Source organism: Orbicella faveolata, unplaced genomic scaffold (genome assembly GCF_042242905.1).
Source record: "Orbicella faveolata isolate gen_17 unplaced genomic scaffold, um_ofav_v1 contig_35, whole genome shotgun sequence".
NCBI lineage: Eukaryota > Metazoa > Cnidaria > Anthozoa > Scleractinia > Merulinidae > Orbicella > Orbicella faveolata.
Genome location: NW_028301564.1, coordinates 10,615,001 through 10,633,138, shown reverse-complemented (window position 1 = coordinate 10,633,138; position 18,138 = coordinate 10,615,001). Strand labels below are relative to the sequence as shown.

General features: G+C 38.7%; 3 protein-coding genes and 1 long non-coding RNA gene across 4 annotated transcripts in view; 3 read left to right on the top strand and 1 right to left on the bottom strand.

The window, feature by feature from the left end:
• Positions 1-18,138, top strand: part of LOC149103200 (tolloid-like protein 2) — a 29,118-nt gene that overhangs the window by 4,988 nt on the left and 5,992 nt on the right. The window contains exons 2-4 of the mRNA XM_089272643.1: positions 16,029-16,070; positions 16,578-16,943; positions 17,538-17,960. Coding sequence (XP_089128769.1) covers positions 16,029-16,070; positions 16,578-16,943; positions 17,538-17,960 — 831 coding nt within the window. The remainder of the gene's footprint in view (positions 1-16,028; positions 16,071-16,577; positions 16,944-17,537; positions 17,961-18,138) is intronic.
• LOC149103203 (uncharacterized) lies at positions 584-1,789 on the top strand. Its single transcript, XR_016201788.1, has 2 exons — positions 584-1,169; positions 1,610-1,789. It is a non-coding gene; the product is annotated as an uncharacterized LOC149103203 (long non-coding RNA).
• LOC149103202 (uncharacterized) lies at positions 1,815-4,362 on the top strand. The gene is made up of 2 exons (XM_089272646.1): positions 1,815-2,500; positions 2,666-4,362. Exons 1-2 carry the CDS (start codon positions 2,279-2,281, stop codon positions 3,743-3,745), a joined length of 1,302 nt encoding a protein of 433 aa, XP_089128772.1. The 5' UTR covers positions 1,815-2,278; the 3' UTR covers positions 3,746-4,362.
• On the bottom strand, positions 4,288-6,345 carry LOC149103201 (uncharacterized). The gene is made up of 2 exons (XM_089272644.1): positions 5,986-6,345; positions 4,288-5,618 (listed from the first exon to the last, which is right to left on the bottom strand). The coding sequence occupies exons 1-2, from the start codon at positions 6,105-6,107 to the stop codon at positions 4,379-4,381; spliced, it is 1,362 nt and encodes a 453-aa protein (XP_089128770.1). The 5' UTR covers positions 6,108-6,345; the 3' UTR covers positions 4,288-4,378.

Genomic DNA, 18,138 nt, shown 5'->3' with positions numbered 1-18,138 from the left:
ACTGATACTGTGACAAATCAGCATTTCATATTCTTGGCGGCCATCATATTAAAACAATTTGTAGAAATGTTGCACACTTACTTCCGTCTGCTTCTCACTTGCTGACAGATCAGACCACATGCTGTTCAAAGATGCTAAAAGACTGCCAGAAACTCACTGCAATAGCCTATAATAGCTTGTTGTTAATGTGCTGCTCACCAGTCTTCTCAGAGCAATTTGATCTAGACAAGAACCGGGCTCTCACCAGGGCCAGCTTGAACAAAAGATGGGTAACTTAGCCTATGAGCAGGCTCTCGTGTTTGGGCTGGGGGTGTGAGTAGCAAAGCCGCATGAAGGCTCTTGGTGACATGCCAATGCAGAAAAACACTAGACACCTATTTAGCCTGCTCAGACAATAGAAACAGATACTAGAGCCTGCTCGCAGGCTATGAGTAACTCTATCCACCCAAAAAATCAGTAACCCTGACTGGATAGTGATGTACCCAATGAATAGCTTTATGCAGCTTTTGAACGATGGGGCCAGATATATAGCTAAGGGTTGTTCAGAACTAGTCAATAATTTTTTAGCAGTTACAGTCTGTGGCTGAAGTAAAGCCAAGAAAATAAATAACAACAAAATGATTTTTGCTCATATTTATTTATTAGACATTGCTGAAGTGAATTATTTCTATCATCATTCATAATATCTGGATTCCAGATTCTGGTTTTTGGTTCCAGATTCTGGATTCCAGATTCTGGATTCCGGATTTCGGTTTCCAAATTCAGTGTTTTAGGGTTGCCCCAGATGATGTATGTGCATATGTTAATCTTGAATAATCTGAAATTTCAGAGAGTTTAAAAATATCATATCATATCTGTGATGGTTCTGAGGTGGAGGGCTGTTACATGTACATGTAAATGTCTCATGCACGATTTTTCACTCATTATGATTCAGGTGCAAATAGTTTCTGTATCTGTTGATGTGCAACAATCTACACCAATATTTCAACCTAATAATGTACAGTGTATATTAATTAACCAAATTATGCTGTTTGTTTTTAGTTGGCCAGTGCTACTACATAGTAATGTGATGTTGAAGTGCACAAATTTACAAACATGCCCAGTGTCAACTTGTCAAATACATGTATATGAACTGGCCAGACAGTGTAGATTACAAAATTCTCTGAAAGGTAAGATGTTTCTTAAACATTATTTTGTAATTAATGATTTCTCAGACATTGTTTTCTTCAAGAAAAGATTCATACCCCACATGGAGGTTTTTTCTCTATTAGAGCTCTTGATTCCTGATACTTTAATGTGGAATTTCTAAAGATTGGCCGTGAATGGGTGTTGGGTGTGAATATCTTCTGGAACTGCACATTCATTCATTGAGTAAGCAAGAACATCAGTATTTATCCTGACAAACTCTGATTTTCTTCTGGAAGCTGAACTCATATACAGTTGTGCAGTTATATGTACAACCAAACAGCCTGGATGACCCTGTGATTGGGACTGTGTACATTGTTGTAACCATCAATGTTCCAGTTGCTTGTTTGAAGCAAATTGCATTTGCTCTCGAAAGCAAGTGGCGAAGTTCATAACAGTTATGTAAGTTTGCTTTGTATCTCAGGGCAGAGCCTGCCACAGTGAAAGTTGGAGTACCAACCCCTAGCATTTGATTCACTACTAACACTCAGTAAACAGCTAACAATGAAGTACACTGTATATCAAAGAAAGGAATTACATGCCTGTTCCTGTCAGTCAATATATGAACAGGTTACAGATGGGGAGCCTGTATTAACACATCAAAGATTTTCAAAGCAACCATGGCTGGTGAGATATTTCTGAGGTAATATAAATTTAAGGTCCTTATGATTGCTTATAGGCATTGATTTTTATTGTAAACAATATCTTACTGAGTGTATTTTTCTTGTGTGCTAATTGTTGGAGAACACAGAGGTCACTGTTATGACAGAGATATTAATTTGTGAAAAGTTCTATAAACAAATGCATCTGGGAACAAATTAATTTATCATGGATGCAGCTTCTGAGAGATCCCCAATATTAATGGAACATACACTGTTCATACAGTACATGTAAAAGAGTTTAGTAATTCATTACTTATGATTGTAATGCTTTGTTTGGTTTCTCTGTATTTACAGACAACTTGATGGGATTATAAATTCTGCACCAAGTTCTTTGAATAAACTGACTTGGAGGTTCAGTTCTGCAACCCATCCTGTTTGTAGTAATATCATAGCTGCAACATAGAGTCCTAAAGCGATGACGTCACGTTACCATGACGCCGAAAAAGTCGGTTCTAGACAAACTCGTATTGCTTTTCAAAATGGCGACGCTTTCTATCGCGTCGTTGCTTTCCTATTTTTCAGACGAAAAGAAATCGATAAAGAAGGGAGAAAATCATTGTAAGTCTGATCATGTGGAGTCATTTAGTTATCACGAGGGAGTTTTACGCGGTGAAGTACACGCAAGTATGAAAAAGAAGGTTTATAAAGTCACGGTGAGTTACTCTTTCGAAAGTTGTTGGTTACGCTCAAGTACATGTATATATCACAGGTTGACTTTCGTTTACATAACGACGGCCAATGTGTAATCTTGCCACAACTTTTTTTCTTCTAAAAACTTGTTTGCCATACGAATAATCCTTTATTTTAAACAATTGCAGATTTACTTGGATGAACAACAAAACATAAAAACAACCGAATGCAAATGTCCAAGAGGAGCGTTTAAATGTAGTCACGCGGCCGCCCTTTTCATTCATGGGATTTACCATCTAAGCCGTACAGACGTGGAATGTCGGTGGAGAAAGAGAAAATCCAACACATCGCTCTCAAATCAAGCGGTTTCTGAACTGTTTCCTGCGCCAAAAGATTACTGTGCTTTGTCGAGGACGCTGACCCACGCCGATCGTTCCGCATTCTATGAAGATCTAAAGAAATATGGGAAGTTTACTGGACTTTGCTGGCTGCTCAGCCCTGAGCCCCCTGTCGTCAGCAAGCTGCCCATGCCTTCTATCGAGGAAATTATTTATTCTGACGAATTTCTTCGAGTTAGAGGAATTCAAGAGCAGTTGGATTGTTTGGTCCGCAGTTCCAAACTAGATGAAGAAAAAATCGTAAGGATTAGCGAGATAACAGTTGGCCAAAGAAACAACCCTGCTTGGCATATCGCAAGAAGGGGCCGACTTACCGCTAGTAACTTTGGCTCCGTCCTAAATGCGAAACGAATCACCCCCTCACTACTGAAACGTCTTCTCGGAGAATATGATTTGTCGGGAGTTAAAGCGATCCAGTGGGGAGTGGACAATGAAGAGGAAGCCATTAGAGCATTCACCCTCAAAACAGGGAAAACAGTAAAAGAAACTGGTATCTGGTTCGATTCTTCTGGAATCCTTGGGGCATCCCCAGATGGCATTGTTGATGACGAAACTGTTTTGGAAGCGAAGTGCCCGTACACAGAACGAAACGTTACAATAGAAGAGGCTTTGAAATCAAGAACATTTTGCCTTAAGAAAAGTGAAAGTGGGCGGGGTTATGCATTGAAGAAAGAGCATGTCTACTGGCACCAAGTACAGGGAGAAATGTACTTTTCACGTAGGAAGTTTTGTTATTTTGTTGTATGGACTACAAAAGATGTAGCTATTTTACTGATACAAAGGGACGACACATGGGTAGAAAACATTCCGCGCTTACTTCAATTTTACCATGACCATTTATTCCCAAAAGTAGTGGAAGGAGAATTGTAATTTCTTTAATTCCCCAAATCAGGAAGAGAAATTTTAACTTTGTAATTCCCAAAAGTAGTCAAAGGAGAACTCATGTAATTTTTCATTCCCAAAATTAGTGGAAGGAGAGTATTGTGGTTGGTTGATACTTAGTCTTTAAAGCAAGCCAGCTAATATATCCATGAGTGATTTCGAGATAAACTTTTAAACATGAAAACATATTAGAATTCTATAATTGCACTGAAATAGCTTGATAGTATTTTCTTTCCATTAAGTTTTCCAAGAAAGAAAGTTGGGAGGTAGAGCTCCACTTATTTTCTTTGGGGAAGGGGGAGGTGGGGGATTTCCCCTTGTCATTTACCAAGCAATGATTAAGATCATTTTTCATAATTTCACAGATGATTGAAAATAGTATTTGAGTTTTCAGTGTAATGACTTCTTATGACAAAGCATTTAAGTAATAGAAGTTCTGTTCGAAGTAAGGCAACAGTGTTGTCTGTTGTATGGTCACTCTTAAAATATGTAGCATATGGGATGTGAGTAACATACCGGTAAATATCCAATTTATATTTGAGTTCAACATGACATTTGTAATTAAATGTTGTTTTAGCTTTGAAATATAATCTTACATTCACTTGTATGCTACGAACAAAACTATTCAAAAACCATATCTTCACATCCCTCCTTAATTAATGGGAATTGCAAATTTACAAGAGCAGCACACAACTGAAATAGTACATCAGCATAACAACGTAAGTAGGAGGGGATAAAACTCAAAATTCTAAAGTCTTTCAGCCGGGCATTGGCTCTTTCGACGTGGATCCGACACCTTGCTATAGCCTTTGTAGCCCTTGTCTCGCTTTCAGTGAAAGCTCCTTTGTTCAGAAATGGTGTTACATTAACTGAAACTCCATGGGGGACAATGTCCTGGATGAGAAATCCTTTGTCAGCAAGTATCATGTCCCCAGGGGTTAAGTGTTGGAGGAGGCCCGACTCCTGCACGATGGCTTTGTCTGAAATAGACCCCGGGAAAAGCTTACTTACATAGGTTATGACAGCATTTGGCGCAACACCAACAATGACTTTAAATGAATTCATTCCACGATAGGATGAGTATGTTGCATTTTGCTGACTCATCAGTCCAGGTGCTGCAACCTCGATATCAGTGCAGTCTATGACTATACGACAAGATCCATACTGACTAAAGGATGATGGCGCTGATAGTTTGCTTTTGTCTCGTGATGGAATTGATGTCATAATGTCTTTAAATAAAATTTCATGCAACACATGAATAAATGTTGTAACAATGTTAGCAATTGTAGCAACACTACAGTTAAATAGCTGGGCCAAGTGTAGGTTTGTGTAGTTCTGTTTGACTTTCATCAAACTAATAAAAATCTGGTCCTCAAAGGTGATAGATTCCACCTTCCAGCCCGCAAAATAGTTAATAGAATCTTTAAACCTCAAGGCATGTCTCACCACAATGTCAAAGACTTCTTTTGTTGGAAGCCCAGTTTCCATTCTAATAACATCTCTTGGAAGCTCTGTCACAGTGTAACACCTGTTCTTGTAGTGTAATCTATCCTCTAGATTCTTTAACTCTCTTTTTGCTAGGTCCAGTTCTGCCTCAAGGATAACCTCCTGTGTTGTTTTTGGTCTTAGTTCATTCTCCTTTTCAACAGATGGTGGTTCATTTCTTTGAGCCTGTTCTACCAACTCACTTAAAGTCTTCTCCTTGGGCACACTCTTCTTTTTCTTTGGAGGAGGTCCCCTTTGCTCAGCGAATAGTTTGTCTTTGTTCCGCTCAAAAATTTTTGGGCCATTCGACTTCTTGCCCTCTCTAAAATGACAGCTACACACCCTTGAGTGCTTGCCGGGCATTCTGTCTTCTCTCCTGTAGAAGTAAGATTAAGAAATCGCCATTTAGTTTGTGATCTGATGTGAGAATTACGTGATTATAATGTTTATACATACACATTTTACTAATGCGTAGTGAAAACAAATGCATGTTCCGTTCACAGTTATATTCAAGCTTTCTCAAGGTTCATAATACAAGGTAACGCAAAATGTACGAAAAATATCGTAATCAAAGCACTCACAAACTAAAATGATATATAAAAAAACACTGCATGCGGTTGTTGAGACATTCGTCGCTTCTGCGGTACAACATTTCGAGTCGGTGAAAATCGCACATTCACTCAAAACTGCCGTATTTTATGTTGTATTCAAGCAGCAAGATAATGATGAATACCGTTACGAACCTTATCAGACGGATCCATCGTTTGTATTCGTCTTTTTCCTTTTCTGCGTTCGGAAATTTAAAGTATTTGCAAGTATGGCTCTCCGAAGAATGGTTGCACGACGGGGCAAAGCAGTAGACCATTTCCTTCCCTTTAGATCTATTTCCTATGACAAAGCGGTAATTTCGCAATAGCAATTGACCTTTTCACCCTCTGTCCTTCTTCGTGGCGTCTTTTGTTGCAAAACACAGGGTTATGAAGGGTTTTGACCTCCGGACAAAGCGATGACAAAGACTACGTGACCTACGCGCAAGAGATAATCCGAGTTGTTTAGAACCCAATATTTCAGCGCCATGGTAACGTGACGTCACACTTTAGGACTCTATTGTGACAGATACACTGCATTACATTATTAAGAAACAAAAATTAACTAATTGTTTTTACGTGGCTGTTAATTTAATCAGTTTTTCTTAGAGATAATTTACTCATGGTTTATTTAAATAATTGGCTTTTCGGCTTTAAAATGATATTTATTGAGCTTTTAAATCAATTTTGTGATAATCTGCATTGGACATGGCATAAATTGATATTTTGCCAACACGAAATGGAGAACTGGGTCTTAAGCAAAGTTGCAGGATTAGCATTTTTGTAGAAAGAAAGGGTTGAGAAATTTGTGACATTCTACAGACAGCCTTGCCATTCGCAATGTCCGATAAGGTTAATTTGTTCCATTCTGTTGTAGAAATAGTGTTCTCTAATTTATAAATTATTTCAATCTGTTGTTTAAACGATTGCCTTATAACCCCATGTCTGGCTTTGGTGCATGTAGGATATTGATGTATTTTTTATCCATTTTGCTGTAAATTATCTTAATTGATGTGTCAATCAAAACATATCTTGGATATGCTGGGCTCTTCTGACAAATGTACCTATGCCTCATAACCTTTGAGTGCATTTGGCTGTGTAGTGCAGACAAAATACATGTACATAATATAACTTCCTCTTAGCTCACTGATAATTCTTGGTATAATTTAATCATAGCAAAATTAATCAATGGAACCCAATCGCAGCTCTTGTAGTCCACAATGCCAGTCGAGAAAAAGAACAAATCACATTGAAATTGAATAATAAAATTATTATTAGAAGCCTATGCAAGTATTCATGATCAGCAAAAAAAAAAATATCGTAATTACCATTCATGCGAGGGTGATTTTGCTTATTGCAAACCCTTCTAGCAGGAGGAGACTCCATACAATAGTGAAGATGGCTAAATGTATCTTTGGGGACAAGTTAGAAAACAAAACTTTCCAACTTTTCACATATGTATACTGTTTTGGTATTTTTGTGAGATTTCATTCGGTAGAGATTCAGGGACTGAGTATATTGTAACCACTACATTTCAATCAGTCCCCACAACAAAAAAATGTGTAAACTTCTTTTGTGTGGGAGTCCCCATGTTAACAAAGGAAGAATATAATGATTAATAACAATGCCTTGTCTTTCTGAATAAGGTAGGAAGGAACAAGAAATGCCACCAAAAAGCACAGAAGACAGTTCTGTTCTGTGATCAAGATTTTTGGTAGCTTCCCAGAAATCCTTGAAATCGTGGCTCTATATTTCATAATCACACCATCTTACACCTCGATCTGCTGATGTAATACTAGTTCCGGCTGAAACTATTAAATCATTTGCAATTTACCTCATACATGTTGGATTATTTTCATTAGCAACAACATTCCGAAAAATAACTGAGGAGCTCCGCTTTTAGGCTGGCCTAAATCTATATATTATGTCGCGTTCTCAATTTACGAGACGACTTTGTGCTTTTACTTGTTCGTTAGTGCTCATGAGAGAGCCCATCTACTGATTTCAAATATAGCAGTGTTAAAATCGTGAAAATCGGCATGTCCTGAGAGCAAACTGCTTCACTCTGATACGCATGAAATGGTTGCGAAAATTTGCATTTATGACGCCTCGATAAAAATAAATTTTGGTAGATCACGCGATTTGACGTAGGTTACACCAACCTCTTTCCCAGACTCTCTCTCCTGTGCCCCTCTTGAGAACCCGGGTGCTTTCCATTCAACAGAAATTGGTCCCAAAGGGTACATGTGTGGGATATACCCTTTTGAACATTGTTTTAGATTAAGTGACCAAATGGATTGAATTAACTATTGCAATCAAGCCTCAAGGTAAGAACAAGTTGGTTCGGAAGGATAATGTTTTTAAGAGTGCTTTCCTTATTTTCCACTGTCTTTTGTGGTCTTTCCATCTCCATAGATTTCTTCCTGGTGCCTGTATGAATCCTGGTGCCTTTATGAATACACCAAACAAACTTTAATCACACTGGGGGAAAGAAAATCTTTCCTACAGAACATTATGGTAACAATATAATGTCAAGAGTTCTCAAGTTGCCTCAACTGTCTACATGCATGCACTCAAGCATTACCAAGTTCAACAGATTTTTTTCTTTCATGAGAAGATCAAACGATAACTGTGATAAGTTTATCAATTGATGCTAAATTCTTTTGGCTGAATGAATGCACCAAATAAACTGTTAATCACACTGTGAGTACAGAAAACCTTCCCAATATTTGAACAACAAAACAGTAAGAACAGTCTCAATAACAATGTCATGAGGGCAATGCTACCTTTTCATGTTGACCCAGCTGTCTGGGAGGCATGATGGTTTCATGGTTAGTGTGCTTGACATCTGGATCAAGTGGTCCAGTGCGAGACCTGGCTGGAACCATTGTGTTCTTGGGTATGACTCTCAAAGTGCTTCTCTCCACCCAGGTGTATAAATGAGTACTGGTGAATTTAATGCTGGGGGATAACCCTGCAATGAACTCACCTTTTTCATCCTTTATCATGATATTTGCTGCAGTACTAGAAACTGACTCACATTTCCTGAACCTTAAGTTGGACTTCACAAATATTGTGATTTTGCATAAACATGAATAGATATTGTCAAACAACATCATCAAAAAGATTTGATAAGTAGTTTTGTTAGTACAGTTGCTAAAACTAGTTGTTGATAAGCGGCAAACTTCGTCACCTTTTAAATTACAGGTCCATAAATGTTTTAGTGAGTGTATATGGTTGCCTTGATGTGTGTGGTGTGTGCTTCAGAGCTAATATCAAAATAAAAGTGGTTCTGAGCCACTCAGTTTGGAAAATGGATTGTCTGTAAAACAGTGGTAATTTTGATGCCATTGAACCAAGTTTTTAATCCCTAGGTCATGTATCATTTATTTATTAAACTAGAGGGAGGATAAAACGAAGTTGAAGCCACGGGAATTGTTAAGAAATTTAAGTGCAAAATGTAATGTAAGAAAATACATAATATATAGATTTAGGCCAGCCTAAAAGCGGAGCTCCTCAGTTATTTTTCGGAATGTTGTTACTAATGAAAATAATCCAGCATGTATGAGGTAAATTGCAAATGATTTAATAGTTTCAGCCGGAACTAGTATTACATCAGCAGATCGAGGTGTAAGATGGTGTGATTATGAAATATAGAGCCATGATTGCAAGGATTTCTTGGAAGCCACCAAAAATCTTGATCACAGAACAGAACTGTCTTCTGTGCTTTTAGGTGGCATTTCTTGTTCTTTCGTACCTTATTCAGAAAGACAAGGCATTGTTATTAATCATTATATTCTTCCTTTGTTAACATGGGGACTCCCACACAAAAGAAGTTTACACATTTTTTTTGCTGTGGGGACTGATTGAAATGCAGTGGTTACAATATACTCAGTCCCTGAATCTCTACCAAATGAAATCTCACAAAAATACCAAAACAGTATACATATGTGAAAAGTTGGAAAGTTTTGTTTTCTAACTTGTCCCCAAAGATACTTTTAGCCATCTTCACTATTGTATGGAGTCTCCTCCTGCTAGAAGGGTTTGCAATAAGCAAAATCACCCTCGCATGAATGGTAATTACGATATTTTTTTTTGCTGATCATGAATACTTGCATAGGCTTCTAATAATAATTTTATTATTCAATTTCAATGTGATTTGTTCTTTTTCTCGACTGGCATTGTGGACTACAAGGGCTGTTATTGGGTTCCATTAATTAATTTTGCTATGATTAAATTATACCAAGAATTGAATGGCTTGGTGCAAGACTGACGTAAGTGACTTTTTCGGGTGAAAAATGATTTTTTTGTTCAAAAGCGCCCGAATTTTTGCGTGTCGTCTTCAATTGAGTAGAAGAGCATAGCCCCGTATATTTTTTTAGCTGGTTTGCGCTTTGTCTTCGGAAAAAAAGAAAGAAACATTAGGACAACGGTGACTTCAAAACAATAATACAGGGCTGCAAAACGAAATGGATGAACATGGGCCTTAGAGAAAGATGAGCCTATAGCTTGACAGTTACAGTAAAGGTAACATAACCCCACGGCTAGCGTTAGACCTAAAAACAAACCCCAACCCTTGGCCTAGGGTTAGCATTTAGTGTTAGGGTTACCGTTTTAGTGCTAGGGTTTAGGGCTAAGGCTAGGGCTAGGGCTAGGGCTAAGGCTAGGGCTAGGGCTAGGGCTAGGGCTAGAGCTAGGGCTAGGGCTAGGGCTAGGGTTTAGGGTTAAGGCTAGGGCTAGGGCTAGGGCTAGGGTTTAGGGTTAAGGCTAGGGCTAGGGCTAGGGCTTAGGGTTAGAGTCTCTAAACACTTTGTGGTAGGGTTAGTTCTATTTTGGTGCTAGCCTAGGGAAGATAATAAAACAAGAAAATGCTTCATTTCATAAACACAGCATGCATGATCGGGAATCTAAATAAAGTCAACGAGCAGTGTCTATTAGCGGTGGTTACCTATCTTCTGAGAGTGAAACGTTTTGCCATCAGTGAAAATATGAAACTCGTTTAGAACAAAAAAGAGTTCGGTTTGCATTCTTTCGAAAAACAAAAGTGAAAATCACTAGCGAAATGCGACATTTCATAGGTGCTACTGCGATGATGTAAAACGTTTTAAATGCAATGTGCTATAACAGCGATGCTTGCCATTACTTTGACTGCGTGACAAACAACAAATACCTTATAAAACATATTTCGTGAAACGTTTTGCAATCAGTGAAAACATGAAACTCCTTAAGAACTAAAAAGAGTTTGCTTTGCATTCTTTCAAAAAAAAAAAAAAAAGTGAAAATCACTGGCGAAATGCGGCATTTCATAGGTGCTACTGCGATGTAAAACGTTTTGAAATTCAATGAGCTATAACAGCGCAGCTTGCCATTACTTTGACTGCGTGACGAACAACAAATACCTTATAAAACATATTTCGTGAAATGTTGCCACAAGGAATTAACGCTTGACATTCGAAGAGAGACGATTTTTCCGAATTACAGTACTTGAACGGCTGAGTCAATCTGAAATTGCTCCGTCTCTGCGATAATTAAATACCCTGTATATTTGTGAAAACACTGAACTGAATCTAAGCGGGAAAACCGAAAACAAACGGAAAATATATAGCAAAAGGAATGGCATATTTAAAGACAAAAGACTTACACTGTTGTCTCTTTCTCTCGCCATCTTCTAACCTCACAAACGAATCATTCCATTGGGATTCCATGATAATAAAGGCAAGCGATCGAAAGCCGCTAGTCCATAATATGATTGGCGTTTGTTTGCCCCAGTTCCCAAAAGGTCAACTGTCACACTGTAACACAACAATGGTCAACAATCGCGACTTTGGATCAATCATTTCTCTTACATGAAAACATTGGCCATTTATTCCTGGAAAGAATCGGGGCTTAGGGCTATTTTTGTCTAAATGAAGTAATACATTACTTTTCTCAGTGAAAAAAATCTTTTCCGTCGATTCTGTTGCAATTAATATTCCGTTGGCTGAGCGAAATCTAAGTTTGTCACGTTTTCCATTGCCGACTGAGATCGACTGACAAGACCTATCGAGATGCACTAAAGATTATTATGGGATATCCCTGAGCAACTTCAACACGGCAAGGCCTACGGGCCGACTAAACAGATTTTTTTAGAGTCTAAAAGCACTTCTTTATTTCCAAACGTTCTGCACAGCAACATTTGGCAAATGGGCCACTTCTCGCCATCGACTCATTTTTTGGCATGAGAAGTGCTTTCAAACTCCTCGCCTGGCTTCAGTGTGCCTTCGACCGCTTAGCGATCTTGGAACAGCAACACATCTCGCTTCTTTGAGATATGCTAGTGACTTACGGGTTTCCGGACTTAATGAAGTCCTTTCACCGCCAGGCGGGCGCAAATATGAGTCAAATAAGCGGACTTCATGCAACAGGTGAGGTTTCAACTTGTCTGATCGAAAGCCTGACGTTGTCTTGCGCGCCAAAATAATGCAAACGTAAGCTTACGTCACAACGTAGTTGAAGAAATTCATTTCCAGATCCCGTCTTTGAGCGAGTAAACTTTCCACTTTGTTTTGTACACCAGGCGAAAAAAACAAGGAATACAAACACAGGGCAATGTTTTCCTATTACGTTGGAGACCACATGCAAAAATTTGGGCGCTTTTGAACGAAAAAATCATTTTTCACCCGAAAAAGTCACTTACGTCAGTCTTGCACTAAGCCATTCAATTACAGGCATGCTAAAAAGTCCTAACACAAAGTAAAAGGAAATTAAGAAAACTCTTGCTTTTTTCTGGAAAATTGTAGCGACTGAAGACAATGATGGAACACTCTGAGAGTGCATTCTATCAACCTGATGAGATAAAATTTAAGGAGAATAGAGAATTCACAAAGTTATATCACAATCGAATTGGTACAGGACAGGAGAAAGGAAACTGTACAGCCAGGAAGAAACTGAAACTTTCTTCGACCAGCAAAAAAGTATGCATGCACAACAAAGAAAACAGTCAGTGACATTCATTTAATAAGTTAGTTAATAAAAAATTAGTGTGAAGAAGAGAGCAGAGAGAGAGAGAGTGGAGATAGGAGAATGCTCTCTCCAACTAAATTGTGTATATATGTATGTAAAAGTTATTCTTATTACCGAGAAATGGTCAGGGCAAGAACTTCTATTACACTGTTCAATTTACCGAGTTAATTAGTACTATCTCACTTTTTTGGAACATTTCCATGTTAAGTGTAAATACCGCATTGGGGAATAACCTCTTATTAACAAAATACGGTCAATGTACCCCCAACCAAAAGCAATGGCACAAATAACATGAAATAGCCAATCAAAATCAAAGCAGAGCTTTATTTGCAGACAGGATTGCCATGCATAATCGTCTACTCGACATTTTGGACTACATAATCATTTCACCAAACCGAACTAATTGGACAGACAACAAAATAAAACGAGGAAATCTACATTATAAACACAAGATGCATATCACTACATCTGAGCTCGAGTATCAACAGCAAATCCCTTCTCAATGAAAGGTGACCGAATAAAAGAGAGGATAAAGAAAATTCGTTTAAGCTTGCGGTGTTAAAGTTGAAAAATTATTCACGCTTAAATTTGAATATTACTGAGAGTCTGTATTTTTGCCGACGGCTTAATTTAGCTATGCAGTCATTTTATTGGCAGTAGCTTTACCAGTCTTCAACCAAATTAACCTCGGAATTCACAAAAGCATTTCGCCAAACCGAATAAATTGAACTAACAAAACGAGGAACTCTCCATACTTTGTAATCACAATATGCAAAAATTAAATTTAGCAAATCCTGTTCGCTTCGGCTTAAAATGGTTTGTAGACCTTCCTTGGTTTTCAACAACAGAAGAAGAAATTTTAGCAGTCTACGAAGCGGCAGTGCTAACTAACTCAGAGAAAACTTCAAAACTCGCCCGGCCGTGTTTACAAGTACGGTTTTGGTTAAGCTTATTTTTAGACGTGAGGTTATAAGCTTAAGTTGACGACGAAAATCGACAGAAAACTTAATTTGTTTACAACTTACAGCAACCTCCAAAGCGACCCACGTGTTATTGTTTAGAGACGAGCGAAATTAAAACGATGCAATTTTTAAAATCTCTTACAGCATGGCTTCAAATAAGGAAGACTTTTCATGGATTCCAATTGAAAATAAGCTTATATCGCCGAGGCAACTTGTTAATTTTCATAGCAAACGCAACAACAAAAGTCACTTACCGCAAGTTGGCAATTCAGTTCGGCCAGTGTAAATCTCCCGGGCAGAAACTTGCAGCAAAAGTTATGAAGACTGAACTGAAGTTATATTTGCGATAGATCAACGAATCAACCACTTCTTTCCGCTACGTATACTGTTTTGTAATTTCCCTAAAACACTCGGGCACGTTTGATTTCTCTAATGTTCATCACCTGACCAAATCAGGTGACTTCTGAGTTTTCTTGCACGGCTGCACAGCATCACGTTCGCGCGAATTTTGAACTTGGCCATGGGGAGTTCGGCAGTCTTCTGAATCAATTTGTCGGGTACTTTCGCCTCCTTTCTATAGCCCTCGTTAGCTTTGGTTCACGGCATTGTTCGGTATTATTTCACCTCCTTTCTTTAGCCCTTGACTAGCTATAATTCACGGCATTGTTCAGTACTGTCTCGCCTCCTTCCCCAGCTCGACCCAGCGCTGGCCCGCTCAGTCTTTTTCGCGATCTTCTTCGCTACTTCTTTGCCTGTTAATTCTTGCTTTCTGTTTTTTGCTTCAGTGCAACCCTGTCTTAAAAATATTAGATCAACCTCCGCTATCGTTTTTCTTTAAAAATCCCGCCAAGAAAAATGGCATTCTCCCGCTGCAAACCGAGGGTGCATGTCTCTGTCAACCTATTAGCTGGAGTATGGCCGCCATCTTGCGCGACTCCGTCGTCGTCGTAGTCGTCGCCGTCGTGCGTACGCGCCCACGAGCAATACCGCTAGACATGATAACCATGAGAAAATCAATTCATGGGTTCCTTTTCTTCCCTATATGGGTATGGGGCTCCGCTTGGCGGCCCTTCGGGCCGCCGGAGCTCCGCTATTAAGGAGAGGTTACACTGTTGAAAACATTCATGAAGTCAGCCTTGACCGAGAACTTACCACAAAAAAAGTATCTCTTCTTATCCAAACTTCAAAGCTAACTAACCCTAAGTAAGAACTGTATGCGTGACCAAGAGAAAAAATCCCTGTATTACGGGTTCTCCTTTTCTTTCCAGCTTTTTTTGTTTCTTTTGTATCCCTGCCAATGTCAGTAATTTATCTCCCCTTGCTTATGACTTTCTTATGACTTCTTCGGCTTAGCCTGTCCATTACTTCATGACACACAGCATTGAGGAGAGTTTGAGCACTCTAAAGCTGATGTTCAGTTAGGTATTTATGATCGTAAGTTCTCGGGTCTTAATTCCAGGTGCGGGCTTTGAAATTTGTTTTGTTCTTTCTTAGTTATATTTTGAGAGATCTTACAAAAACATTGTGCTCAGCATGGAATTAACATACCACAAGTACAGCAGTGCATCTCATCATCTCACAACGTTATGCCAGGGCAGGGTTGGTATTTGGTTGGGTGACCAAATAGAAATACCCCGTGTTGTAAAGATTTCCCTTTTTTCCTCTTCGTTTTTTCTTCCCTTTCCAAGGCAATATCAGTTACTGCAGAACTCTTTCAACTCTTTCTTAATGTATCTGAAATGACTTTGCCAGAGATTTGGCTCAGTTTCATTACCCATTAGAGTATATTTGATTTGATTCATGAATTCCATAGAAAAAGAACCTATTTGAAATTTTAGATTAAAACAAGTTCTTACGTAAAGGAGGTCTAAAAGGGATATGTTAGCCTAACAGATTATTAAAACTAAGTTCTTATATGCGGGTTTTATGGTAGACCAAATGGTGAATTGTTGTTGTTTTTTGTTTCTGTTATTTTTGTAGATCCTTCAACTTGCTATGGCAGTATCACCCACTGATATTTTTTTCAAATACCAACGCTGGAACTTTCGCCCTTCAGTTTAACCAAAATTACAAAAGGGGCCATCAGAATTGGGAAAAAGTAAAACTTTCAGAAATATAATTTAATGAATGTGATAGGTGCTAAGTTAAAGGACTCTAGACATCTTATATTCTGTTTAATTGGTAACATTTTAAAGTACTTTAGGAATGACTCAGTAAGGTTTGTATTGTTTACAGGTCTGATGGTTCACTTTTTTGGCCGCCTTTATGCTTACCAACGTAAGTACTGTATAGCTGTAAATTCTTTTCTTTCGATTTTCTTCCTGAAGTGTCTGAAGTCGTAATCTCCCCTGAACTAAAGTTCTGTTAATAAGTACATTTTCATTTGGTAAACAAGCAAGCATTCTGCCTACCATGCGTCAGTCTCGTTCAGAATTTCCTTTCATTCAAATTATGGGCACTGAATTGGGCGGAGGCTGAAAAGACCGCCGGGGACCGCAAGAAGTGAGGAACTAATGTCCTTTTAGCCCTATGTCCCAGCCGGGACGATGATGATGAGTGTGACAAAATCGGGCAGAAGTTGCCTTCTGAATACTTCCAGGTGAAAGCTTCACTCAAATATTCCTCTTGGAGGTGATTAGAGATTAGAGCATACGTCGAATTTTCCTATCGTTTCGATATTTTGCCTTCTCAACGACAGTTATCCGGTCACCCAGGAGATATTTTATTAAAGCTTTACCTAGTTATGTCGTCATGGTAAAGTTTTTTATCATTTGCCCTTTGTAGAATGCAGTGGTCTAACCACATTCCTGAACTCATCGCAGAATGGTTCAGTGTCTTTGTTTGATGAATATTATCGTTATAACCGGAGTTGCAGCTGGTTGATAACAGCTCCCATTGGCCAGCGAGTTCTCATCTATTTTACGAGATTTGATTTGCAAAGCTGCTACCAGTGTGATTGTAGTAGTGTCACCATAACTGACGGAAAAGAATCATGGAGTCCTCGTCTGGCCAGATTCTGTGGTAAAGATTTTCCGCGCCCAGTTTACTCCTCAGGAAGACACATACGGATTACCTTTCAGCCGGATGATTCCGATTACGTTTATCAAACATTTCAGCTGCAATACTCAACGCTTTTCCATCATTTACCAAGTAAGTTTTTTTAATTAAAATTTCATTTTGATTACCAAAAGACCTGCTGATATTGCTTCTTATCGTAAAAGACCCCACTTTGTCATTAAGGCTATAAAATTGTTGCTTTTTATTTCTAGTTGTCAGTTTTCAATTCAACAATATGATTCGAGCTTGCGAAAGTTTAGCAAGTCATACATAGTGGATGTTATACGGCGGCGCCAAGATTTTAATTTTATTCTCTCGCGGTAAAATGATGTAAGTAAAATATTATGAGTGACCTATTGAACTGTTGAATACGTTCGATAACTTCCCTTACAAACTCTTACTTAACATATTTACGTTGTTTCCCAATATCGCATAACGATATTAACGTCATGAGCCGTTGGCATACTTGAGACAAGTTCTGTTCTTGAGACATACTTGAGACAAGTTCTATTCCAAATCGTTATTATTTCATTGAGTGTTGAAGGAACCTCAAATCATTTCTCCCTTACAATTACGTCAAATGGTGAAATGGGGGGAGGGGGGGGGGCGCGGGGGGGGCGAGGGAGGAATTCTTAGACAGGAGACAGCAGTCTACATCGCCTCAGTCAACATACATTTTTATTTCAGGTTGTCCACCAGTCGTCTCAGGAGCTTCTGCTGGCGTCATTTACAGCCCTAATTTTCCTTGGTACTACCCAAACAACAAATCTTGTTATTGGCAAATCAGAGCGCCACACTACCAAAAAATCAATATAAATTTGACTTATGTCTACCCCAACGAAGATTGCGATAGTTACGTGGAGATACTTGATATATACAGCGATCACGTAATAAAAACATTTTGGTTCTGTGAAACTCCAACACCGTCCTCAATGACGTATTCTGGATCTATACGTGTTCGTTTCTATCCAGCGTATCGGAAAACTTCATCGTTTTTGGCATTTTATCAAATACGATACAACTCTCCATTTCCATATCATACATATGCTCCAACCTGGCCGGAACCAACCCAGTCAACCAACCCAGTCTCAGCTTGTAAGCCTGTCAACAGTAAGTTCTCTTAATGTCTTTGGTATTTGACAGATATAACTTTATCTTTTACTGTCCATTTGTAGCAAGAGATACCGAGACGACGTCAGATTGTGGAATAAAGAACAAAAACTGACGAGTGAGTAACCAGTGTTCTTGCCACAATTTGACGTGTCTTGCCTCCATCTAGGACGGACCA

What these genes read in the sequence shown, in the direction of transcription:
- LOC149103202 (XM_089272646.1), top strand. Translation starts at nt 2,279, where the DNA reads ATGACGCCGAAAAAGTCGGTTCTAGACAAACTCGTATTGCTTTTCAAA. An exon ending in AGAAGGTTTATAAAGTCACG is followed by an intron (nt 2,501 to 2,665) that starts GTGAGTTACTCT and finishes AAACAATTGCAG; the next exon opens with ATTTACTTGGATGAACAACA.
- LOC149103201 (XM_089272644.1), bottom strand. Translation starts at nt 6,107, where the DNA reads ATGGTCTACTGCTTTGCCCCGTCGTGCAACCATTCTTCGGAGAGCCAT. An exon ending in CGATGGATCCGTCTGATAAG is followed by an intron (nt 5,619 to 5,985) that starts GTTCGTAACGGT and finishes TTACTTCTACAG; the next exon opens with GAGAGAAGACAGAATGCCCG.